Here is a 26,720-nt window from a genome sequence, read left to right on the forward strand (position 1 = left end):
ACGGGCGAGAGAAGCGCGTTTCTCCGAGCTTTCTTAATAGAACACTCTCGTGACACAACAAGGCTGCCGTCAAACGTTTAACGCGACGTCACCGTCCCTTTGCGCTTATCTGGCTAACGGAACCGTCACTCTTCCGTCATCTTTCCGTCATCTTTCCCATTTTCCAACCTCTTTCTCTCTCTTTCTCTCTCTCTCTATATCTGTGTATATATAGCCTTGCACGGAGCTCCACACTGGCCATCAAGCAAACCCTAGCCATGGCCGAAACCACCACCGTGCCTCCGCCGCAGCGCCAGTCCGAGGATCGGAAGGCTCTGCTGCTCGGCCGCTACGATGTCGGCAGGCTTCTTGGGCATGGCACCTTCGCCAAGGTCTACCTTGCCCGCAACGCCCGCACCGGCGAGAGCGTCGCCATTAAGGTTCTCGATAAGGAGAAGATTCTAAAGAGTGGTCTCATGGCTCACATCAAGCGTGAGATCGCCATCCTCCGTCGCGTTCGGCACCCTAACATCGTCCAGCTCCATGAGGTCATGGCCACCAAGGCTAAGATCTACTTTGTCATGGAGTTCGTCCGCGGCGGCGAGCTCTTTGCGCATGTAGCCAAGGGTCGGCTTCGTGAGGACGTGGCGAGGAAGTATTTCCAGCAATTGATCTCCGCTGTAGGCTTTTGCCATGCCCGCGGTGTCTTCCATCGGGATCTCAAACCGGAGAATCTGTTGCTCGATGAGGATGGTAATCTCAAGGTCTCGGACTTCGGACTCTCTGCCGTCTCCGACCAAATCCGGCAGGACGGGCTCTTCCACACGTTTTGCGGAACTCCGGCCTATGTCGCGCCGGAGGTGCTCGCGCGTCGTGGGTATGACGCTGCGAAGGCCGACATCTGGTCCTGTGGCGTCGTTCTCTTCGTGCTTATGGCCGGATACCTTCCGTTCCACGACCATAATCTCATGGCTATGTACAGGAAAATCTATAAAGGTGAGTTCCGGTGTCCACGTTGGTTCTCACCAGAGCTCTCTCGCTTTCTTTCCCGGCTCCTTGATACGAATCCACAGACGAGAATCACCATCCCGGAGATCATGGAGAACCGCTGGTTCAAGAAGGGATTCCGGCACGTCCGTTACTACATCGAGAATGACCGGTTCTACAGCTTCGATGACATTGATACCCCACTGCCGCCAGATGAGAAATCAGAATCTGAGTCTGAATCAGAGGCAGATACATCTTCATCGTCGACCTCCCAGAAGCGTGGATTGGGTCTACCGAGACCTGCGAGTTTGAATGCTTTCGATATTATATCCTTCTCTCCTGGATTCGATCTTTCCGGTTTGTTTGAGGAGAGAGGAGAAGAGACAAGGTTTCTCTCCGGCGAACCAGTTTCAAAGATCATATCAAAATTGGAGGACATTGCAAAAGTTGTGAGTTTTACAGTGAGGAAGAAGGATTGCAGTGTGAGTCTGGAAGGGACCAGGGAGGGAGAGAAGGGCCCATTGTCCATTGCAGCAGAGATATTTGAGATAACTCCAGAGCTTGTCATGGTAGAGGTGAAGAAGAAGGGTGGGGATAAAAGCGAGTATGATGAGTTCTGCAAGCGGGAGCTGAAGCCTGGGTTGCAGAACCTCACTTACACGCCACGGCATGCAATTGTTGAATCTGACACTGAGTAGGAAGAAGGGGGTAATTCTCTTCCTCTTTTTCTTATACTTGTCTTTTGAACACACATGATTTCCTTTTTCCACTGTTTATAACCAATATATGTTTTTTGTTGTTGTAAGAATGCTTGTACATGAATTTCCAGACAATATAATTTTGAATAAATTTCAGAATTAAACTGCCCAAGCCCCTTAATGGTTTGGAAGGTAGTTCTTTTTATGTTTAGGCCTGAAGTTCATCTTGGCATTCATCCGGCTGTGAATCTGTGGCATCTTTCCTTATGAAATACTTCATCCATTTCTTCACAACTACTGGCTATATCTTTACTCTTGGATTTTCTTTACATATATATATATATATATATATATATCTGAAAACCTTAAATATTAGTAACCTCTCAGTGATAGGATTTCTATGTGCTTTTTTATCTGCCTGACAACAGTTGTGATATCCAATCTGAACTCTGAAGGTATCAAGAGTCTCTGATTGCATTTGGATATTGTTGGTGGAATTTATCTGGTATCTCTATATGTCTTCATCTCCTTTTAGGAGACCTTGATTATTGTCATTTGTTTAATCTTGAAATTAACTTTTAAGGAATTTTGAGAAAGCAAGTTCTGCTTCATGTATTTGTTAAAAGATGCTTATAGATAATGCTTGCCTCTCATAGTTGTGTATGCAATGTTTGTGGAAAAGATATTATGCAGGATGATCCTGTTGTTCATGTAGAATGTCTGTGTTCATTATGTGTTGCTCTCATCATGTCATTGGAGTATTTTATTAACTTATGCTTTGCACTACCCTGTTTATAAATGCAGTGTGTAGGATGTAGGCTGATATTTAAGCCTTGTTCTGCACATCTGCAAGCTGTATGTGAGAATTTACTTATTATTATTATTATTATTATTATTTTGGGGCCTATGACACAAGTAAGAAAAGTTTGGTTCACTTAGGAACGAAGGATGTGCATTTGGAAACCTTAATTCTTGAAATCATGCCTCTTATATTGTCCTGATTAAGACATAATTGTAAGTTTGTATGGTCCAGAACCTCAAAGTTTCCTTGGTCTTATTCCAATGTCTTTGATCGGTGGCATGTGAACGTGGCTGCTGTTAATCTGCAGTATATGTAAAGTTATAATGCCCTAATTTTTAGCTTGCATGATAAATAATTTTTTTTGTAGTTAACATGATTGAGGTGCAGGAGATCAAAAGATCATGCCTTATCTTGCAATATAAATGCCAAGTCCATGCAAGTTTCTTCCACATTCTTGATCATTTTTTGTTTAAATAAAAAACCATGGTAAAAAAACTGTCAATAAATCTATACTGAGCTCAAGCTTTGGAACATGTTTAAAAAGTCCTCTCATGTGGAATTGTTTGAAAGTCTCATGCACCCTTCTTGTGTAGAGGAATCCTTTTTCAATTGCCTCCAATATTCTCTTTTTTTTTTTCCTCCTTTGCATTAATGAATACTGCTATTTACCTGTATCCTCTAAATATCTCATATTTCTTGGAGAATTAATTCGATTGATCGATTTTTGTAGGATTCTTATGAGATTGATGGATAGATTCTCATATGCATGCTTGCTTGTATACAAATTTAATCTTCACCTCTTTTTATGTTGTTATCAGGGCCTTCTTTTTTGTTGCATAGAACATTACTTATGCTTGAATGGACCCTGGCATCATTTTCCTATTTGCAAATTACACATGGAAAACAAAGTTATTTTGGATGTGATGGACGTTTAAAAATATTCATGATCTTACTCGAATGAAATCTTCTCTTTTCTGAACAAACGGACGGTTCAAGCTTTTGATTAGATGTGTTAAAGTAAGCTACATCTATTGCAGAACAAATTATCACATCATTTGAGTTTGAAGTTCATAATTCATTAGTCTTGTGATATTTGAAATTCAGATTTGTTTACTTTGTATCATCAAGACATTGGTTGCATTCAAACTTCCTTGCTTGCAGAACATCCTCTCTTCCATTCTAAGGTTAGTTTCCTTCACTGTACACTGTATTAAATGTACCATTTCTTTGTGAGTTTTAATATAGATGTTTTACTTGTTTAAATACTATATATATTGATTTTTATTAGCTTGCATACTTTCTTTCTCATGTATTATTAACTCTGTAGTAAATATCATTTTTTCCATAGCTTGAAGTAACAGAAAACTTTGTATAATTATTATGGATCTGTAAATCATTTTCCATGATGGATTGGAGTTGTTTTATGGTGTTTGACAAGTGGAAAGGTTATGTAGCTTTCCTAAATTTTGAGTGGATGATCTTTTTCAAGAGCTTTCAAAATCAAGGAAAAGGGGTTGGTTGTGGGTGAAGCTTTCTCTTGTGTTTGGATAACAGTTATACTTTTGGGCAAATAGGTAGGACACATAGTTGGTACATTAAGTGCATTTAATTATTATTTATTTTGGAAAATGATCCCCAATCAGAGAATTTGATGTATAACAACTGGTATAGTGGGAAATCTATTGGACAATTCTTGTTTTGTTCCAATAATTTTATTTTAAATTTAAAATTAATAGTTCGGTTTTATTTTATTATTCATTTATTTATTTATTTATTGGTATGAAGTGGGTAGCAAGAATTAACTAACGCTTATTTCAAATAATAATAATAATAATAATAATCAACTAACGGATCTATTGTCTAGGGCTGTGCACGGTCCAAAACCGGACCGGACCGGTTAAACGGTTTTTTTATTGTTGGGACGGACCAAATAATAGAGAAACCCGAATCGGTCCAAACTGTTTCGGACCGGTTTGGACCGTTTTGGACCAATTTGGTCCAGTCCGGTTCGGTCCCGGTTTTTATGAATTAAAATTAAATTAATAGAGTGGCCATCTAATATATAGAGTTAAAAACAAACGATCAGCTTCATTAGCAATAGAAAATTTACATATATATATATATATATAGAGAGAGAGAGTTTAAGGTAAAAATAACTAAACAGGACAAACCGGTCCGGTCCGGTTTGGACTGCGGTTTCAAAAACTGGAACCGGACCAGACCGGTCTGGAACCAGTTTCAAAACTGGATCGGACCGGTTAATAATGAAACCGGTTGGAACCGGACCGGCGGTTAAAAAAAAACCGGTCCGGTCCGGTTTACGGCTTAACCGGTTTTTTTTAACAGCCCTACTATTGTCATAGTCAAGCTTTAAGTTGTGAATTTGGCCGGTTGGTTTTTTATGATTTAAATTTCAAATGATATCATTGAAATTATTTTCCTTTTTTAGGTTTTTGAAGTTGGTGATACCGAATAGTTGTTACCAAAAACATGGCAGAGATTTTAAGTTTTTTTAAATGTGGCAAAAACATAAATATTAATGAGCAAAATTAATATAAATTTATATTTTCAACTTTTAAAGAAACATTTAAGCTAAAATTTCATGATCTTATGCCAAAGACCATTTGGTCTATTAGCATCGGTTTCCTTGTGTAGGGTATTTGTTTCGAGTGTCGAGCGTAGTTCCCCGAGTTCGATCCCCATCTCGCACAAGGTGAGGGCACGGTTTGGTGATGAGCGCTGCTCTCCCACGTGTTTATCCCTGGGTTCCGGTGCTTGTCGCTTTTTTATATAAAAAAAAACAGAAAAAAAAAATTTCATGATCTTATGATCTGTGCGCGCGCGTGTGCACATTGTGCATTGGCCAATACAAGAGCCTTTATTTTTGTGGAAATTATATTCTATTGTTGTGGAAATTATATTCTAGATGAATTAAGAATATAAATATGAAAATAAAGTGTATGAGTATAATTCTAATATAAGAAATCTGGAAAATATGGATTGAGATTATTGGAAGATACAAATAACCGCTCACAAATTTAAATTTTTTTTTTATTTAAGTTTTTGGTTGGATGTAGTTGAAAATGTAGTGGATTTATATTTACAAATCCTTCTGTTTGAAAATTTAGGAGAGTCAAATTCAATGTTTGGTTGGATATATTTGTAATGTTAAATCACAAAATTTTGTGTTTGGTTGGAGGGATTTGTATATTTAAATTTTATTAAATAATTAATATAATATAATATATTCATTATATATTATATTACTAATATTAATTACACTATAATCATATTTTATTTAATATTTTATAAAATAAAATTATGGTGTAATTAATTTTATGAGTAATTAATATAATTAATATATACTTAATTTATTATAATAAAATATAATATATTATTTTTTTATTAAAATAATTAATATAATATAATATATTAATTATATACTATATTACTAATATTAATTACACTATAATTATATTTTATTTAATATTTTATAAAATATAATTATGGTATAATTAATATTATGAGTAATTAATATAATTAATATATATTTAATTTATTATAATAAAATATAATATATTAATTATTTATTAAAAAAATTAATATAATATAATATATGAATTATATATATTATATTAATAATATTAATTACACTATAATTGCATTTTATTGAATATTTTATAAAATATAATTATAGTGTAATTAATATAATTAATATATATTTAATTTATTATAATATATTAATTATTCAATAAATAAATTATTAATATAATATATCAATTATATATTATGTTACTAATATTAATTATACTATAATTATATTTTATAAAATATTTTATAAAATATAATTATAGTATAATTAATATTATAAGTAATTAATATAATTAGTATATTAATTACTGGATGGGATTCACTGGATGAGATTTTTGAAATTCGGTTATTTTGGCCGAATTCTATAGTCCCATGACTTTTGGATTTGAAAATACAAAGGATATTCAAATTCATTGAAACAAACAAAGGAATTCTCAAATCCAAGGATTTTCAAATACAAGTATTTTCAAATCCGGGCAAACAAACAACTCCTAAATGTTCATAAAATATTCGAAATTCAAGATATGCAACAATTTTTATTACCAAAATTGTTTTATTATATTATTTTTTATATACGATCTTGCCATAAAATATCGCTCAAAATTTTAAAAACTCCGATGCAAAGACGAAGAATTTGTCTAATTATTTAAAAAAATGATACTTTACAAATTTTGTGTAATGTGATCTTTTAATATGTATATTATTATGGGGAATAATTACTAAGGAAAATAAATAATGTATTGAAAATAAATGTATAATTTCCAATTTTTTTTTTTACAATTTTGGATTTTTTAAATAATACGAGGAGAAATTTGGTTATAATTTTTTTGAAATATTTTTTTAATAAGATGGTGACTAGACATAGCTGCGATGTCAACATTACATACATTTGATCAAGTTGGCCTCAATTTTCACATAGAAAAAAAATGGGATAAATTTATTATAGGTTTTGCACCATATACCGAATTATATTTATGTCACCTGAGAGAATTTAGAAACATTGAAGAACACCTCCGAACGGTTTAGAATGTTGGGAAGAAAATAATATTAGGACAAATTAGAGCTGGCTCTTATAATATCAGAAAATAAAAAGTGGGCCCTGGTAATTCACTCAAAATGTTTTTATGAAAAAAAAAACAAATTAGACGCTAATTTGGTGGAAAATAAAATCCAAGCCAATAACACCACCATGAATACCTTTTGCCTGCTTTTCCTATAAATTATAATCTCTATATTCTATATGATAAAACCAACCCAAAGTTCATTGAAACCCTTACCATATACATTATTTCAATAGCTTAAAATTTCAATAAAAATAATGAATCAAGGAATTATTACATCATCAACAAATCCACATCATTGACTCAATTGAACTACAATTTAAGCTGTAACCTGTGTGCCCATAAAAACAAATACATATGATCTTTTCACAGTCAGTTATTTTGATGCAAAGATGGATTCACTACATTTCAATAATGTATTGTTCATTCCTACCCCCAACAAAAACAAAACAACAACCAATTTTCAAAGTACTTATTTGCCATGTCTGTTCCTTCAATTACACATTCCATAAGCTGGAAAACAAACCAACACAACACAGCTTGGGATACCAGTTTATTAGTAGAAAAGATAATAGACGGGAATTGGTAGAGTTTTGGGAAGAGGAACTCTGAATACAGTTAATCAATTTAGGGGGAAATGCTATATAGTGAATCAATGCAAGAGTGTGAAATCATGGCCAAAACTCTACGACGAGGAGCTCGGTCACATGCTCCCCTTTAACTTGCTTCCATTGAGAGAATTTCGAGTTCAGCCCACCAAAGCGGGGAGAGCCTTGGTGTTGCGGCTTCAGGTGAAATTCCGATCACTTCCCTCAGTTTTGCAATGACTTCTTTTATTGTTGGTCTCATCTTTGGATCTGGGCCAGTGCAATCCTTTATAACCTCACAGATTATATCAAACTCATTGCTCTTGAAGTCTTTCAATGAGAGATCAACTATGTTCTTTGTATTGCTCTTATCTTTCAAGTACTCTAAAACCTGTCATGCAGGTACATCAGAAAAATCAAACTTTCATGCTGCATTGATACGGAAGTCAAAGTATGAAGAGAATCTATGGATAAATGAAGATGGACACACAATCCACATAGTTCATGTAGTGTCAAAAGATAACTCGAGACTTCTGTTCTCTAAAATTTTTACCGGTCTCCTAAACATGTGTCTATGTGTTAAAAGTCAAATCCAAGAGCGACTTTAGCAGAAATCTGACAAATAAGAAAAGAACCATCTAGATATAATAAGGAAAGAATTAATACTAGCTATTTGTATTTGTTGTTGTGATTACTTGGAAGGCCCCTTTCAGATCTTAGGCATGAGAGGCCAATGGTGAATAGTAATCAAATAATGAACAACAAACCTATTGAAGCAGCTCTACATATGCACATCTAAATTTGTTGTTAACCATAGACCTAACAAGTACATATTTTGAGAGACAAGACTCACTAGTAGAGTCAAATAGAATACCAATCCTTTGGGTATTCAATGCAAATACGGCATCTGAGCAAAAATGAGAAAATTTGATAAAAGAAATGCATGGCCTTAATTATTTAGTGAGTAACATGAGATTGCATAAAAAGCAGACTAAAATAATAGAATCACTAAAGAATTTAAGAATTGTGACCAAGTCTTACCAAGTTCAGAAGGGAGCCTTGTTCTTCAAAGTTCGGAAGTTTCCCAGAAATAATTTCCAGCATTAGTAAGCCAAAGCTATAAACATTGCTCCCAGGATCAACAAAGGCCAATTCAGAAGGATCCATTTCATCATCTCCGGTTATCTTTTTTACAACAGCAACTTCTTTCCAAACACTTGTATCACATACCTGTGAAACATGATATCAATGTAGGAAGAAATATACAGGAAAGTATACAAAGCAAAGAGCATACCTTGGCAGCATAATCATCAGTCAGAAAAATACAGCTTGTTTGCAGGTCAGGGTGTGCAACAGGTGGGTTGAGGTCATGATGCATGTATTGAAGGCAATATCCAATCCCCATAATAATCCTTGTTCTGGCATTCCAGTCAAGATGATCAAAGTCTTTACCTGTGAAAATTGGCAATGTTCATTAGCATTTACAGTCCAGTAAAATCTAAGTTTCCTACCTATAAAATGTAGTTTTCCTTACCATGAAGATGCTCATACAATGTTCCACTGGAAGCATACTCAAACACCATCATCCTCATGAAAGGCTCATCTTCCTCACAGTAGCCAATAAGATTAACAAAATTCTTGTGATTTATTCGTGATAGTGCATCTACCTATGCATTCAAGAGGAAAGAAGTGTGTCAATACTTCAGTTTTACATGTTTAAATTATCAAAAGGTTGTAAGCAGTGAACAAAATAAGCCACGGAACCAAGAAGCAGACCTTTCTTCTGAAATAAATTTCTGATTGCCTTGACCAATCTTTGTCTGATTTAATTGCAGTTGAGGCGACTGATATCTCTAGGCCATTTGATAATGTTCCCTTAAATACAATTGAATGTGGGAATGTAGTAATGATGTTGCTGAAGTCCTCACATGCAGCTTCCAGTTCTGCTCTATGTAGTTTTGGTACCCCTGAAAAATATCAAAAATGGATAACAATGCTTTTAGTGGGCACAGAATACATAAGTAAGGTAAATACTTTGGAAGTTCATCGGTCAATACATAGCATCATCGGGGATAAGTAGCCATAAAATTACCAATTATCACTTAGATAGCATTTAATATACGGATTTAATATAAATAGTTGACAAAGATGGCATATAATTGCAACATTGCAACTGCCTTTTATTCATCAGCATTCTGAAATTTATAGGAGTCCATCCACCATTGTGATCAATAGAAATGACCAAAATCAGAAAATTAGAATTCAACAATGTGTATATATATACATTCCAATTAATGAGCAACCAGATCATGAATAATTCTATGAACCAAAGTTGACATTATGCATTAATTCCAAGTTACCATTTACTAGTATATTTGGCACTGCAATTACTTATAATAATATAGAATGATAAAAGTTGGTCAGATCAGAGTGCACTACCTTTTGGTCATTACAGTGCTTCATGACATACAATCCTTCCTCTTAATTGACTTCTATATAATAAAAATAGAACGGAAAGAAAATAACATAAATTTTTGTGATACAGTGGTTATGTCAGGATGTAGATATTCATATATCATCTGGACAAAGTGTGCATCCACCAGACTTGTATTTATAAAAACAGAGTTAGAAGCAAGTATGTACCTGTTACAAATGCATTCTGCAATTGACCACTTAGTCCTGTCTTCCATGGGCCAATTGTCGCCACACCCTTTCTCCGGCACATAAAATATATGCTTGCAGCAAAGAAAAGAAGCAAGGCGATGGCTATAATTATGATAACTGATCCCCGAGCTGTTATTTTTTCACTTGATGTAGGTTTGTTTGTAACTGGCTGAGGGTCTGCTGATGTGGTGGGGAGTGCTGATGCAGGACTGGGTAACGGAGATGCTGAAGATGGTTTTACCTTTCCACGTGGTATAGCTGGGAATGAGCCACTTCCACTAGAAGGAACTGTCACAGTTCCACGAGGAGGTGGACCGACTGGTGGGGCAGCAGGGAGATTTCTAGCATCCATTTTTGCAGGAGTTTTGGATCCTTGACTATTCCTGGTAACTTGGAGTAGCCTGCGGCGTACAGAATTCACATTGCGATGCACATTTTGCATGATATAAGGCTCAGCAAAACCTGCATGAGATCCGGATGAAGTTACTATCTTAACACGGGAAAGAAACTATTGACTTGAAAAAAAATAATTTCAATGACATGTTTCATACTTCGCAGATCATCACGGTGTTTCTCACCATGGCAATCTGAAAATCCCCCTTTCAGCAAATGTCTGAATAACAGAATAAGAATATTTACTCAGTCAAAACACAAAAAAAACTGAGAACTGATCCATATTATGAGATATGCAAAGGAGAGAAGAGGACCAAGAAAGACTCATACAAGGGCAACATCTCAAGAAAATGTAATAGTTGTTGATAAAAAGGGCACATGAAAGAGCTGGCCTTCTTCTGGTGTCCCAAACCATTCTGCCAGAAGCTGAAAAGTGATTGTACTGGTAAATGCTGGAAAACATTATTAATTCAACTTGCTAGTTTGATATGTGTAGACTGAGAAAGGCTATTGCAAAAAAAAAAAGCAATGCATGTTAAAGATCTAGTTAGTATCTGCAAGATATAATATTGTATGAGAAACTTAGATTTGGTTTAGGCTGACTAAGCATTATTACTGCTCGTGCCATTGGTGGACAAACCCAACAGTGTAGGAAAAAAAGGTTTATTGCAAAATTACTTCAGTTTCTGAAGCTTTACCAAATCAGCAAATGTATTGAGAAGTTTTTATAGGAAAATATAAAGAGGAAAAAACTATGAATTGATTTTCTATGGAACAAGAAAAGAATCTGCAGTTGTGTTTCGTTCAAATGTGATATATAAGAAAACCATGTGAGCAGACCAGCTAACGTGGAAGAAGAAAACTTATCACTAGAGTGCCTTCTCCTTAAACATTATGCGAATAATTTTCTCCGCCCAGAATTTAGATGAAGACTCAGGTTTCATATTGAATTATCATATGCAGAAATATTTGCCACACTGTCATGCTTCTCTAAGGAATCTACTCATTCAAGAACTAAATTTTAACTACAACAAATGTCATGCAGCAAGCAGGCAGGACCACAAGGCACAGTCTCAACCAGGTTAGAGCATAGATCTGCAGACTGACATGGCATAGCTGAGGTTTGAAAGTTACTGGATACTCAATATTGTGCCCTAAATGAATGTCACTAGCTGTTAACCATCACCAGTTTCTATCTGCAAGGCAAAGCTCTATGACCACATTGGGGCATTCTTGAACTGTTTACTGCAGCGAATAACAACTAATATGTAATATGAATTCTTGCAATTTACACAGATAGTAAGGACAAAATGTTTCAACAAAGAAATCCATAAAACTTTTGTTGGATAAGAGGAAGTTTGCTATTCCAAATTTCTGATTACAATTTATAAGGTCTTTATCATGTAAAATTACTCATCACAGATTTGGAAGAATGATGCTTACTAGGGTCCAACTTTTCTATTTATATAGCCAATTGCAATGACCGCATTAGAGAAACTTTCTTCCTCAAAGTTCAGCTCAGAGAACATGCTAGACTTCTCAATTGAAGGAGCGACACCTTGAAACTTATTGCCGCAGAACAGACTGTTGCCAAATAAAAATTTCCCACATGAGATAAACTTAGATTAGCTGAAAGCAAACCTTTAAACATGGCAAAACACACTCACAACTGTTTAAGTGATAGCATCTCTTCAACCCCTTTTGGAATTGGCCCACCAAGGTTATTATATCGCAGGTCCATGAGTTGCAGCATTGTTAATCTCCCAATCTCCTTAGGGATCACTCCAGAAAATTTGTTCTTATAAAGCACACTGCCGATACAAACCCAAATGAGAAAAACCAATATTAGTATCAATTATTAGAATGAAGTGGCAAGAAATATAATAATCACAGACATAGAAACTGAACAAACTGTGGATCGTATATTTCCGTGGAAGGAACAACCTAGCTAAAACAGAATAAAGATATCAATAGTGGATTAGACAAAATACTCACAGAGCCTTCAAATGGCTAAGTTCTCCAAGCTCAGGAGAAAGCGCTCCTTCCAGAGAAAGCTCCTTCAGGTTCCTACAAGAGCAGTTTGCCTGTTAGAGTATTCAAACGTTGACTTAATGATAGACTTGAGATGTACATGAACAAAAGCACAACAAACCATCAAGCTGGCTCAGGAATAATGAACTCAGAATGAGAAGATAGGTTTCAAACCAACAGGTACAAATGGTAGGAACAACTAATATATGTACTAGAGATCTGAAACTCTTTAGGAAGCTAGCTACGGGAGCATGATAAGTATTCTCTGTGTGCACTGATAAAGAAGAAATGATAATGCACTTATAAGATAGAGAGGAAGTAATTAATGCTGTTAAATATGAAAATGGTATTACAAATGATCACCGCATGCTGCAAGAATTTGCTTAAAATTATTTTCCATCAAATGCAATAATCACAGAATTTAGCTTTCCTTCTTTATGAAATATGATAATGATGGCCTGAACCAATTCCCTATCTGTTTCTTTGGAGAAAATTTGTATCAACGAATTTAAAACCAATAAAAATTGCATTTCAGGCCCAAATGCAGCTGGGTTAGAACCAAATTCCTCTCTGTTGGAGAGCGTTGTCTCTACCACTAGAGCCACCATTACTTGTCAAAATCATTGTTTTGCTATAAAGTTCAGAATGCACCAATTAGTATGATGAAATAATGGATTTATGAACTTACAAAATTTCTACTCTACGATCATCAGAACAGTAAATGCCAGACCAGTTGCATGGATCGTCCTCCTTTGGATCCCATGTATTAAAAACACCATAAGGATCAAAATCCACTCCTGACCGAAACTTCAACAATGCCATTCCTTCACGATTAACAAACATTGAAAAATCACATGCATGAGAAAAATCACACTCTCTATCTACATAAGACCAGGTGTACACAGATAGCATCTACCTTCAGGATTAAGTGAGAAGGATCCGAAGCTTTGCAGGTGAAGCAAGAAGACAACACAAAAAACCTTCTTTGGCATTGAGCAAGCAGAGATGCCCCATCCAAGGCCCATTTTCGCAAACAAATCCCAGGATCAGCGAAGCCCAAATCAATCAACGCCAGAACTGCCCTTTCCTCGATCTCAAGAAAGAGACCGATAAGGGAACCGCGACATCCCAAAGGAACTCTTTTTCAAGCTATACTATATACAAAGCTCCCTTAGAACTCTATTCTTTGGTCAAATTCGAAAGCCAAGGATCTTCAGGTCTCTGTCCCTCATTCTTTCAGCTAGAATCAATGCGAAATCACGTTCTAAAACTCCTACAAGAGAGAAACGAACGAGATTCTCTAACTCCACTCCCATTTCCAAAGAATTTCTCCAAAAACTTAGAATTCAAGCAAGAATACTTACAAAATCCTCAAGAAAAGTAGCAAAGAAGGGGTTCGATTCGGGGTTTCGAAAGCGAAAGGAGGAGGGAAGCAAGAGAGTGCCGACCCTTTAGCCGGGATCCATACACTATACCTCTCTCTCTCTCTCTCTCTCTCTCTGCTTCCCCGCCTCCCTTCTCTCTCTCTCTCTCTCTCCGGATCTCGCTTCAACTCTGTTGAATTCCTCTCTATCCGGTCGTCTTCTCCTATGTTTCTCCTGATTTCGTTGGTGAATCCTTGGATTGTCTTTGTGAATTTGGGTGGCCAGGCCTCCACGGTCGCAGTGCGGGAGAGGGGAAGCACTCGCGCAGACTCGTGGCCGGCGTGCGCTGCGGGATCGGGAGCTCGAAGCGCGCGCCATTCCTCCTCTCAATGCTCTTTGACTTGGTTCTCACTTCCCAACCATCCTCGTCCGCAGTTCTTGCATGCCTCTCTCTCTTTCTCTCTCTCTTCTCTCTTTCGCATTTCTCTCTACGGCTTTTCTTTCGGGGAGCTGTTTTTGCAAATACATCCGCGCCAAAAATATGGTTTTTTTTTTTCATTAATACCCCGTTTTTATTTTTATTTATTTTTTTAATGATTAAGCCAATTGCATACACTTTTAACAGTGTATTTTATCTCCGAAATATTATAATTATTTGTATATATATAAGTCCCAGAAAATTTATTAAGATGGTTTTTTTACTATAGAATTATAGTAAATGGAAATTTAAATTCATAAATAATTTTTTTTTTATTTTTAAAAATAAAATATAACTCTATTTCTTTTCAGTTTTTCTCAGCAACATCGCTTGAATAAAAGCATCCGGTCAGCTCAAGTTTCCCAAATACTCATCACTGGCCCTTCTCTTTTTTCAGCCTTTTAGGTTTTAATTTGTCATTTCATTTTAGTCATAGTGGTTGATAGGAAGAAAAAATGAATGATTTTTTTTTTAAAAAATATAGAATAATATTATTTTATGAAAATAATATTTTTTATTCAAAACGATACAAATAAATACTATATTTACAAATTTATTTAAAATAAAAAAAAATTGCAAGGCAAATGCACTTTAGTTAACTATTTTCTCAATCTTGACAATACTATATAACGTTTGTGCTACAAATTAAATACATAATTAGGGGTAATCATTTTTATAATGAAGAGTTGGATTATTATACATTTTTAAATTTCTTATTCTTGAAAGTGGTTTGTCTGTAGTTCTAATAATAATTAAAGATATATATAAAATAAATATATAAAAACGTATTTTTTTTTATCTTTTAGGACATTTCTAGAGTCTTTCGCTTGTGAATTATAATTCTTAGTTCTTAAGAATTATGAGTATTACTCTCCGACCCTTCTCATTTTAGAAATACGACATAGTTTTTTCTTAGAAATTAATTTTACTTATAGTTTGGAACCTTGGACCAATTTTTAATATATATATATATATATATAAGCATATATTCAACTATATAACAATATACAATACTACTACTAATAATAATAATTGCAAATAGGGTTTTGAAAGTTACTAATGATCAATTTTTAATATATATATATATAGCATATATTCAACTATATAACAATATACAATACTGCTGTTGCTACTACTGCTAATAATAATAATAATAATAATAATAATTATTATTATTATTATAAATAGGGTTTTAAAAGTTACTAATATATGTTCAATAAGAATTTTTTTATCAAACTTGTAAGTTGAGAATTTAAATAATTTGTCTACAATGGTACAAAATGTTACTTGACACTAATTTTTTAGTCATTTTTTTTAAATAACCATATTTTATTAAAAAAAATAACAACAAGATAAAAATAAGAAATACGACAAAGAAACAACAAAAGACTTTAACATATAAAATAAAGACAATATGAGAAAAGCAGCATAAAAAGAAATATCCACAAAAAATATAAAAACAAAAAAATGAACGATTATAGAAAGAATCGGAGAAAAGAGCCAAATGTGGCCAAAGTTAGATGGTCTCCTCACCTTTTTATTTTATTTTATTTTTATTTTTGTGAAATGTAAACAAGCTCATCATTTTCAAATGACTTTTTAAAGCAAAATGGGGAAAAATTACAATTTTGGCTTAATTTTATATTCAAACTAAATAAGAACAGAAGAAGTAAAAGGGAAAAAATCTCTACCGGGACCCACCATCTCACCACAAGGTGGTCAGTGCCCACAATGTAAACGAATGAAAACTCTCCACGTCATCCACTACCCACATAACATTACACGTCATATTGTAGTTCTCTTACCATGGACCACATCACATCTACACCTGCACGAATCACGATGCAACACCTGTCGCGCTAAGCAGTCACTTGCACGCCACGCGAATGGTCCAGCAGAGGATTAGCACAGACTCATTGATCTCACCGTTCACTCACCTCGAGATCGAGTTCCCACAGCCTAGGCACAGAAGGTGTATCAACCTCGAGATGAAGACAGAGTTCAGATCTCGAGGGAATCTAGTGATGGACGGTGGAGATTATATGACGATGGCATTCTCGTAATTAAATTCCATCTAAAGGCCTGAACTCGTCGGCCAGTCAACAGAACCAGGGTCGCTCCTCCCTCGCGTGGAGCTCCGGAGAGCCACACTCCTGGAAACCCTAGCTTGAGGTATAGTGTTGTTTGCCTGCAAATTGTTATTTTGATTGAATCTTTTTCTCATCTCCAATTTCGATGCTTTGATGCGATGGCGATCCGTATGTTTTCCAATTGAAATTTATTGTAATTTGCTGAATTTGTGTTTATTTTGAGCTTGGATGGTTGTTCTTCTTTGATTCGTGTTTTTTTTTAAATTATTTGCTTGTTTTTCTTCTCATCCTTATGCGATTCTTGTAGGAATGGTGTTTTTTCTGTTGAAAATAGGTCATTGTACGCATATGTTGTGTTTGTGAGGGATTTGGAGTTGGGTATTTGATGATTTATATCAGGTGAAGAGTGAGATTTTGTTGATGAGAACATTAGATTGTAGATGCTGTTCTATTGTTTTGAAGTCTGAAATACTAAATTTTTTGATGAATAGCTAAGAAATTTCTTTCTCATTACTTGGTGGAATTGCTGCATTTACCTTTCCCTTGCTGTTTGTAATTATTTGATTTATAGGAAAAGAAAAATCAGTGGCAAGTGGAAATAGATATATTTCATACTGAAAGATTGCAACCCTAATTTAAATAAAAAAAAGATGCAGGACAGTACGCAGCTATGGAGCATTGTTTCTTCACCACTCAGAGTTTCTTTGCGCGTAGTATCAAACGGGTATTATTCTGAGGGCAGGATTCTATTGGTTGGATCTGACATCTGACCTTTATTCATCCCAGAAAAATGCACAGTACTGAAAGGACGTAAATAAATCATAAATAGATCAAAAACCAGCCATTGATATGTGTTTAGAACTTTTTGACCTGATTCTGCTGACAAATAACAGTTAGGATGCTGGTCCGATTCCAGAGGATAGGGTATGCTTTGACTAAAAGGAGTATGTTGTTTGCTGCCAGCTGTGACTGGCCTCATTACTCCTTTGAAAGTGAGATACTGTAGCAAGTACCCTTGTTCTAGTTAATTAAGCTCCTACCGCACACCCATTTAGTGTTTATTGTGCTCAATAATAATGTTTCTGTCGTACTATTGGCCTATACAAGTTATATTGTACTTTTGTTTGTTATGTGCCTCATTATCTGTGTGTAAATGACATGATCAGAGCAATACAAGTTTGATTGCTGAAGGCAGGCAAAATTGTAGAAGCTGATATGATAATGTGCTAATATCTAGTATTTTAACAGAATGTGGCGGTTTCAGTTGGTTACATGCTGCATGGGGGAACATCTACCTATTAGTTCAGTTGTTATTTTTTGCGTTAGATGATTTGTGTGAACTGCTGAAATTTCTAGAATGCCAGCTAGGTCTTTCTCTACCGCTTCATTATTCAGATTTATGGCGTTAGCAAATCCTTGTTGGGTTTGTGTGTTCTCTTTCTCTGGATCAGCCTAGAATTGAGGACCCAGTGGATTTTTTTTCTGGCTTGGGCAATCAATTAGCATACTCAGTTCTTCTGGAAAATGAAACATAATAATTAAACTTCATATTCAGGGTTGGATTCTCTTTGATCTTTTCTTGTGTGCATTGCTTATTAGTATTTATCTTTTTCAACCTGCTATTTTTTCAGTCTCAATTTAAGTTAGTTAATTTAGAAGATTTCATTTCAGAAAACTTAATGGCTCAATGCACAAAGACTATCCATGTTGTATCTATTCATGTTAGATTTTCAAATTTGAAAGAATGTAATGTTTATTAATTTGGAATGGCTGAGTTCAGCTTATATTTTTCTATTTCGAAGCACATGCCATGATAGATATTGGATTCTTATTGAGACTTCTCCCTATTTTTTCTCCCTGATTGAAGTTATCATCTGCCTGTTTAGCTTTTATGCATGATCCTGTATACGATGGATTTAATTTTGAGTTTCTATTTTTTATGATGATAAAGCCTAATCTTGAATGACTTCTGTTTATCATGAGTTAGTCTTCTTACCATGTGTTTCTTATTGCTAGGGAGCTTCTATACGTAGAATGAGAAGCACTGCAATTTTGAATGGTTTCTTTTACCTTTGAAATTTCACTTTTCTTGGCGGATCATTTGAAATTGAAAGCTATTCATCTCTGGAAGAGGCTATCCAGCATTGATTTGTCAGAATCTCTAATTACTAGATAAAATTTCCTGCACTATGCCGGCAATTCAAAGGCTTTATGAAGCCTGCAAAGCATCATTCTCTGCAAATGGACCAGCGTCACCAGAAGCTCTTGAAAATGTCCGTACTATGTTAGGTGAGCCAAAATTTTCTTTATACCAATTTTCTTAATATTCTATCATGCACATTTAAAAACACGGAATTGTTAAACCTCATTAAATTTTTTATGCTGTGCTTTTAGGTGAAGGAAATTACTTTTTCTTAGTTTTGTGAATGGACGAACCCTTTGTGGTTTGGTTATAAACTTAAAAGATGCATCCTTATCCTAAGTTTTGATTTCATCATATATATATGTATGTAGATATTCGAGATTTAAATGGTGACAAGTGAATTGTGATTCTATGTTGACACCTCCATGGTCACATCTCAGTTGACTGAAATTGACATGGACAAGACATGATATAAGGTTAGTTTTGGAAGCGCATTAATCTTTTTGTGTATATGCACCTGAGCTTGTAAATGCTTTAGTTAACAACTTAAAATCGCTTATTATAAAAGCCTTTGGAAATAACCTTGCCTTATGGAGAGACAGTGTGGATGGAGGATAAAATCATATGGATTTGAGCATCCATGGTGTTGTGTGCATTTGTATACAAATATGTTTATAAGATGTTATACATGTCTGCGTTGAAGGGTGATGAAGTAGCCAGACTCAAACTGCTTGGGTTTGGTTTGTGCCAATCTACTTTTCTTTGCGTGTGTTGGTTTGTTTTGTTGTTGAACTTGAGCTTTTCCAAGCCACATGCAGTGTCCTACCTTCTCATGGTGACCACCCACATCACCATATATCATGATAAAAATGCTTAATAACTTATGTTCATTAGTTTGTTCTTGCTGAATCAGTGAGTTTTGTTTAATGAGAACATTATTTTCCGGGTTTGAAAATGACCTCTCCACATGTGAGAATGACTGAACAGATTTAACCCATTCACTACCAGCTGGGGTCTTGTTCATGGTGTTGCCCATTTGCATGTTCTTTGTCTTGGAGAAAATTACTTAACCGAACTTGAGAGAGAGGGAAACCTCTAATCACTAATGCTGCAACTTCTTTTTTTTTTTTTAAATTTACAATTCTTATTTATGACACTCAGTGTTCTTTTACTAATGCTCACTCATCCTGAATAACTTTTCTGACTCAAGTGAGAATTTGTTTGCTTTGTGGACAATCTTAGCTTGAGCAGGAAGTCAACCTAAAGATTTTGTACAATCTCCATGTTTTTTTTTAATCAGCCTTATTATAGAGTAATGTTGGATGATTCTATTTGGTATGTGTTTCTAGATGATTTCATGCAAACATGTTTTCTGATTAAAGACTAAGGTTAAAACACTATTGGTTCCTCAAGTGGATGTGATTGCTCATTTTGACCTCTTAAATTAAAAGGTGTTCGTTTTGGTCTTCCAATTGAGCACAATTAATTAAATTTGGTCCTGTCATTGCTCCAGTCAACCATGTCCAATTAAGTGCTTATGTGGTGACTAGTGTGTCATGCCATATGGTCATATTAGCCATACGGTTATTTTTGAAGAATTTTTTTGGTGGTGATGCCAAATGTGCGTGAATTGGAACCAAATAGTGCTGAAATTACATGCATATATTACTAATTTTTTTAGTGGTGGCTTAGGTGTCATGCCATGTCAGTAATGTGGGTTGCATGTGGCCATTATTTGGTCCCTATCTGCCTGCATTCACCATCACCGCTAAAATTATTTTTTCAATTTTTTTTAGCATGACCCATAAACCAATGTCTACACTAGCACTTACCAAGAGGGTTATGCAATGATGGAGTTTGACGAAAGGACCGACTTGAACAATCCTTCAACTGAAGGACTGAAATGAGTTTTTTCTTTTTCTTTTTTAGATACTTAAGAGGCCAAAATGGACAATCCTATCCACTTGAGGTTATTAGTGGCTTTAACAGTAAAGATTATGTCCAGAGGTGCTCACACATGTATCATTGTATTGCGGAACTAAAACTAAGTGCCAAAGCAGTTTTATTCTGAATTTGTGATATCAACATTGATTTGGACATTCAGAAAGTCCTTATCCTACTTGATCTGTATACTTTGAAATCATATATCACAGTAAGCATTTATGCTATGAAAACATTAAATTTAGCCCGCTACAACCACTATATGCTTAAAAGGAAGTCTTATATCTCTTTAGATGACGTAGAGCCAACTTGTTTTTTGCAAGTAGTGTCATGTAGCTATTTTCAGACAACAAGGAATATGAGATCCTTTCTAATGTGGTGTCAAAATTTTGTTTATGCCTACTGGCCTCTAAATAGAAAGGTTGTCACCGGATAAGAGCAATGGGACGCAAGTTGAACTTCTAGGCAGCAAATTGTCAGCTCTTCATTTCTCAATGTCAGTGTTTGAATTCTAAACTTAAATGAACCTTGTATTCCAGAATTAAATGCCAACTAATTTATCTCATGTTAGTTTAACAATTATTCTCTAGTTCTCTTGTTTTTTTTTTTTTTTAATTTCATTCCTTGTGTTTCTCCGTATGCAGTTCATCTGTTTGAATGAGCCTCAATTTGGGTCTTTTTCCATCGTTATTTTATGTTTGCATGCTTGAATGGACCGGTAAGGTATTCATGGACAGCGTGGCTGTCCTGGGTGTAAGGTGAAAAGTGGTTTTCTCATATAATGTAGGAAGGGCTCATATATTTATCCTTATGGAACATGTGCATTGGTGGAGTGTTGGGGTTAGAGGTTTGTGGGTGTGCAAGCTGATGGGTTGAATCCTTTGCTTTGCTTTCTGCATTATTTTGGTATATCATGACTTTGTACTGATAAATTTGTTTTTTATTGAATCTAGACACATCTTATGATTATGTCGATTGTATATGTCTAAACGCATGGGTAAAGTGGTATTGAAATTTTGGTATTGATTTCTCTTTTGTGCTGCCTGGAAGGATAATATATATTCCTAACCTGTAATTTTGATATCCACTTTGATCCCTCTTAAATTCCATCCTTCTTCACTTTAAGCTTTTCAAATTACTTTCATTTTTAGTTTCTTATGAACTATTCCATTGAAAATGCCATGTGGTGCAGATAAGATAAAGCCTTCAGATGTGGGTCTTGATCATGAGGCACAATTAGTAAAAGGATGGAAAGGCCCTGCAAATGGTATCAATGGGAAAAAAGGGGGTAATGGGAGCAACCAATGTTTACCTCCGATCAAGTACTTGCATTTGCATGAGTGTGACAGCTTTTCTGTAAGTTTTGTGATTGGTTCCAGCAGTTTTATTTTATTTTATTTATTTATTTATTTATTTTTGGTTCTGTTAATTAATCTTGTCTGGCTTGTTTTTTGATGCCAAATAATTTGATTTTGTGGTGAGCTTGCTTTTCCTTAGAAATGTTAAGGATCTATTCGAGGTTATCTCAACATTTCTGCAGATTGGAATATTTTGCATGCCAGCATCATCTGTTATTCCTCTCCATAATCATCCAGGAATGACAGTATTGAGCAAGCTTCTATATGGTACAGTGCATGTTAAGTCTTATGACTGGATAGATATAGACAGAAGCTTCAGTCCTTCTGAAGGTTTGTTTTCCACCTCCTCCTCCTTACAAAATCCGCTATTTTAACGTTAATAATTAATTTATGTTTACTTAATTACCCCTCTTGGTAAGTTCTGATTTATGCTTATCATAGTGTATGTCTGTTTCTCATTTAATTGATAATTGACAAATGATGTTCTCATGGAAAAGAGTCCTGACATTTTCAAGCTCGGACCCTTGAAATAAGGTGATAAAGAAAAACATAAAGGCATGCTTGTTTTAAGATTTTTTTTTTCTATATAAAATAGTTTTCATTGTTGTTTCTGTGTTAACAGAAATATATTTTAGATAGACGTTACATATATGAAATTAGAAAAACACATTTGTTTCAAACCAAGCAATCTACACATTTTTCATATATTATTTTGATTGAGAAACCATCAATATTTGTTTATATACTTCTATAGTCGACAGTCAAATGATCTTTTTAAAATCAATAAAGGTAGATGTTGGTGAATTTTTGTGTTTTTGCTTTTTTTGCCTGTGCATCCCTTAAAAATGACATTAATTGTCCATTTGACCTCCAAAATTTTCAATTTATCTCCTTACCCCTCAAAAGTATGAGGTTTGACCCTACTGGCCTTGGATTGAGAGAGGTTATTTTTGAAATTTCACCATGTGGCCATTATATGACTATGAATGAGTTAAACAAAAAGCATGGTTAGTCATGCTAGCAAACCTAAACATCATGAATGGTTTATAATTTTTGGAGAGTAGATAGATAATTAGGCCTTTTTTTGAGGGATATACAAGGGAAAACCCTTTATATATTATTTGAGGGATTCATCATACACCATCAATTAACTGAAGTGTGGTGAGTGGGTAGTAAATTGGTAGATTCCACCATCTCATGCTTAGTTGAAATTAAAAAATTGAAATTTATCTAATATAAGTAATATATAAGATTTAATGTAAATTCTGAATGTAAGACTTTTCTCTTTGGTAGAGGTAGAATTTATCCTTGTGATTTTTACTAGGATAAAGTTTGCAAAACTAAAAATGCTTCAATTTGAAATATAATGAAAAGTTAGCTATTATCTCCCACAAATTACAGTTAACAAATGCCACCAATTTGATTGCCTTAATCATAATCTTAGAAATTTTCTGGTTAGTGAGGGTTTTTATTATTATTATTATTATTTTATTTTTAAATCTATACTTTAAATGTTTCCAAAATTTGTCTGTTTTAGTGGAAAAGAAAATGGAATAAGGGTTCTAACGAAATGATCCTAATTTTTTTTGCAAAGAAATGGATCAAAATTGTTTTCCTTTTTCAGGTCTACTTATGTAAGCAAGGTAAACTTGACCACCCTTGTAATTTAAATGCCTTCTTGAGGCTACAGTTTTTGGTCCAACCTTTTGGTTTATGATTATGACTAAATTTCAATTATGCTTAAGAGAAAAAAGCAAATCTGGGAGAACCATTAGAGAAAGTACAACAGTCTTTGTTGTATCTGATACAAGGAAAGCTACCTTTCTTCTCCCTGGTTTCACCTATCGAGATGACTTTTCTCTTTCAAGCTGTCTTTCCACATGTCTGTGACTGGAGTATCCTACACAAATTTAAGTTTGATTTTGGTGCTGGTTTTAGGTATTTGCAAATGGGAATTTACAATATATGTTGCAAGACTAACAAACTAAACTTATTGTCAGCCAGTGATAGATATTCTACATTAAATTATCCTTGGACAATATTTATTTTGACTTTCAAAGTAATGGATCAAATTTTATTTGTTGAATTGTTCCATTGCTTACCAGCTTAGACTCATTGGGGCCCTTTGTATAAGTGACATCCAATGGTGGTTCTTCACTTCTTCTAGTTGATCAAATATGCCCTCAAATGTTATTTTTCAGGTTTTAGTGGATTATGTAACCCAAGTTCATTTTTCTATGTCAATGTTTTTGGACTTGAATGCATGTAAGAGGATTAAACACGTATCCTTGAAATACTTTGGAGCCAGATTAAATAATCTAGTTAGTGTCTCTGTTTTTTCTTGACTTGTGAATTTCTTCCCACATCTTCTGGAACACATTAAAACATTAAATTTGCAAGACCTGGCTTTGAAACTTCTTCACGATGGGCATAATGGATTACATTTGTTGACACAATGGTTCTTAGTTTCAGATCATGTTGAGAAAATTGTCTATGTGAAACATGGGACATAATGGATTACTGTCATTGACACTATGTTTTCTTAGTTTCCGATCATGTTGAGAAATCTGTCTATGTGTTTTGTCTAGGTTGTTGAAAACTACATGAAAGGGACAGACAAACTAACTGGACTCAAAATAAAACATGTTCTCCCAGCTGTTTGATTGGATAGAAAACAACATAGGTTTTTCCCATGCAATTCTCTTTTGCTGACATTTGGTTGACCAGAAAAGGGGCAATGATAACACAGATTGGCTTGTATCTTTTGCCTCTGCCTTGTTTAATAATTATTTTCCTTATGATATTTCTATTGAAAAATTGGGAAAAAAAAGGAGCAAAACTTTGCATCATGCTTTGTTGCTAAAAACATCCACCTTAGCTCGACCCTATTACTGCACCTCCACTACTGCCTTTACGCAAGTTCTAGCTCAATGCTTTAATTTCAGCTTGCTACTATTGTCATGTCAATATGTAATCAATCTTTGGCAATTTCAGTTCTTGTGATTACATTGATTTTGTCAATGCCTTAAATTATTTTTCTGAAAGTTTTATTTCTATTGTTATAACTCATCACTTGTATTTATGAATTCAATCATTTCCGGTTGTTGTTATTTAAGAGTAGTTCTGTTGCGTATGCTTTGTATGGCGTAAGTGCTATCATTGGCAAATGACTTTCTTGTTTTGTAGTTGAAGCTTCTAACTTTGTTGCTTCAAAATATCACAGCTAGACCAGCAAGACTCGTTCGAGACGGGGACATGTCAGCACCGTGTGGGACAACAGTTCTTGGTCCAACTACTGGTGGTAATATCCACTGCTTCAAGGCCTTAACACCTTGTGCCCTGTTCGACATTCTATCCCCACCCTATTCATCAGAAGATGGCCGCCATTGTTCTTATTTTCGAAAATCCTCCAAGAAGGATCAGCCTGGTACTAATAAATCTTAATCTACAATTCCTTTTCATGCATTAGGTTTGCAATTTTCATTCGAAAACCTAATCTCTCCTACACTTCAGCCGACATTGTTGAAGCTGTTCTGGCAACTGGTGTGAAGCCATCAGAATTAGCTTGGTTGGAAGAGTATCAACCCCCAGACAGCTTTGTTATCAGACGAGGTTCATACAAAGGTCGTCCGATCCGGGTTTAATTGCGCTCCTTTGGTGTAACATACTAATCAGATTGGTGATCAGTGATCGGTAATCGGCTCTAATCATTGTGAAATAGAGTTTGCTTGCTGGCTGTATTGTGAATCTAACACTGGTTGAAATAATAATGTTTATTAGAGAGCAGCATGTATTTTACGGTGTAAATATTTCGGCGATAAACTTCTTAATATCTAAATAGCCTCAAATGTAACCATCTATAGAACTTTGAGTTTCCATATATGCTGCTGTCCTGTTGTTCCTTCCCTCTTTGAAACACAACCATCAAGAGTTGGGCTCTGTTTTTTGGTTTCATTCATTGTAACTGTTACATGAACTGTGTCTTCTTTAGTGCTATGTTTGTTTTTCACTATGTTCACAGAATTCATAATGGAAACTCAAATAGACAAATGATTTCTTGAAATAAAAATAAATTTAATAAATTTAGGAAATTTTTGTGTATGTATATAGCTCTGTAAAAATGGGTTTACATTTATCCTGGGAATTTTTTTTAATAAATTTTTACATATATTAGATTTAGGAAACATTATATAGCAAGTCCAAAAAGATTATTCTAGCAATACTTGGCTCCATTCCATAGCTCAAACCTTAATAAGGCGCAATGTGATGAATGTATAAATTAGAATTTTATAAATATTTCCAGGTTTGTTTTTATATAAATATTACTATCAGAAAAATCATTCTTAGTTCATATATGCCCACTCTAGTAACGTTCTTATTAAGCTTCTAACCATTAAAAGTTATTTTAAGTAAATATAAATTTAGAATTTCTTTGAAAAAAAATTAACATATATAGTAATATCTTTTATAAATAATTAAATATGTATATATAGACACATCCTTAAAAAGAAAAAAATTAAAAAAAAAAATCTTTAAAGAATCACCTCTAAACA

General features: G+C 34.6%; 3 protein-coding genes across 4 annotated transcripts; 2 read left to right on the plus strand and 1 right to left on the minus strand.

Moving 5' to 3' along the window:
• The first annotated feature begins 231 nt into the window (after window positions 1-231).
• On the plus strand, window positions 232-1,875 carry LOC120261569 (CBL-interacting serine/threonine-protein kinase 12). Its single transcript, XM_039269507.1, has one exon. It carries the CDS (start codon window positions 258-260, stop codon window positions 1,662-1,664), a length of 1,407 nt encoding a protein of 468 aa, XP_039125441.1. The 5' UTR covers window positions 232-257; the 3' UTR covers window positions 1,665-1,875.
• A 5,702-nt stretch (window positions 1,876-7,577) lies between these two features.
• On the minus strand, window positions 7,578-14,743 carry LOC120262411 (protein MALE DISCOVERER 2-like). The gene is made up of 14 exons (XM_039270512.1): window positions 14,158-14,743; window positions 13,710-14,066; window positions 13,482-13,617; window positions 12,758-12,829; window positions 12,430-12,573; window positions 12,206-12,346; window positions 11,093-11,188; window positions 10,921-10,982; window positions 10,349-10,831; window positions 9,482-9,672; window positions 9,240-9,372; window positions 9,000-9,157; window positions 8,747-8,935; window positions 7,578-8,096 (listed from the first exon to the last, which is right to left on the minus strand). Exons 2-14 carry the CDS (start codon window positions 13,816-13,818, stop codon window positions 7,836-7,838), a joined length of 2,175 nt encoding a protein of 724 aa, XP_039126446.1. The 5' UTR covers window positions 13,819-14,066; window positions 14,158-14,743; the 3' UTR covers window positions 7,578-7,835.
• A 1,972-nt stretch (window positions 14,744-16,715) lies between these two features.
• On the plus strand, window positions 16,716-26,163 carry LOC120261984 (plant cysteine oxidase 5-like). Of its 2 annotated transcripts, none has more exons than XM_039270013.1 (6): window positions 16,716-16,807; window positions 18,742-19,014; window positions 22,002-22,165; window positions 22,350-22,497; window positions 25,391-25,594; window positions 25,681-26,163. In XM_039270013.1, exons 2-6 carry the CDS (start codon window positions 18,915-18,917, stop codon window positions 25,809-25,811), a joined length of 747 nt encoding a protein of 248 aa, XP_039125947.1. In that variant the 5' UTR covers window positions 16,716-16,807; window positions 18,742-18,914; the 3' UTR covers window positions 25,812-26,163. The 2 variants fall into 2 exon arrangements, with proteins under 2 accessions (XP_039125947.1, XP_039125948.1); XM_039270014.1 differs by lacking the exon at window positions 16,716-16,807 and adding an exon at window positions 17,430-17,449.
• Window positions 26,164-26,720: the final 557 nt, after the last annotated feature.

This window comes from Dioscorea cayenensis, chromosome 5 (genome assembly GCF_009730915.1).
Source record: "Dioscorea cayenensis subsp. rotundata cultivar TDr96_F1 chromosome 5, TDr96_F1_v2_PseudoChromosome.rev07_lg8_w22 25.fasta, whole genome shotgun sequence".
NCBI classification, from domain to species: Eukaryota; Viridiplantae; Streptophyta; class Magnoliopsida; order Dioscoreales; family Dioscoreaceae; genus Dioscorea; species Dioscorea cayenensis.

Excerpts from the sequence above, each read along its gene's own strand:
- LOC120261569 (XM_039269507.1), top strand. The coding sequence starts at position 258 with ATGGCCGAAACCACCACCGTGCCTCCGCCGCAGCGCCAGTCCGAGGAT.
- LOC120262411 (XM_039270512.1), bottom strand. The coding sequence starts at position 13,818 with ATGGGCCTTGGATGGGGCATCTCTGCTTGCTCAATGCCAAAGAAGGTT. Across the intron at positions 10,983-11,092 it reads TTTCTTGAGATGTTGCCCTT|ACATTTGCTGAAAGGGGGAT; the intron begins GTATGAGTCTTT and ends TCTGTTATTCAG. Across the intron at positions 9,673-10,348 it reads GCAGAATGCATTTGTAACAG|GGGTACCAAAACTACATAGA; the intron begins GTACATACTTGC and ends GATATTTTTCAG.
- LOC120261984 (XM_039270013.1), top strand. The coding sequence starts at position 18,915 with ATGCCGGCAATTCAAAGGCTTTATGAAGCCTGCAAAGCATCATTCTCT. Across the intron at positions 22,166-22,349 it reads ATGAGTGTGACAGCTTTTCT|ATTGGAATATTTTGCATGCC; the intron begins GTAAGTTTTGTG and ends ACATTTCTGCAG. Across the intron at positions 22,498-25,390 it reads AAGCTTCAGTCCTTCTGAAG|CTAGACCAGCAAGACTCGTT; the intron begins GTTTGTTTTCCA and ends AAAATATCACAG.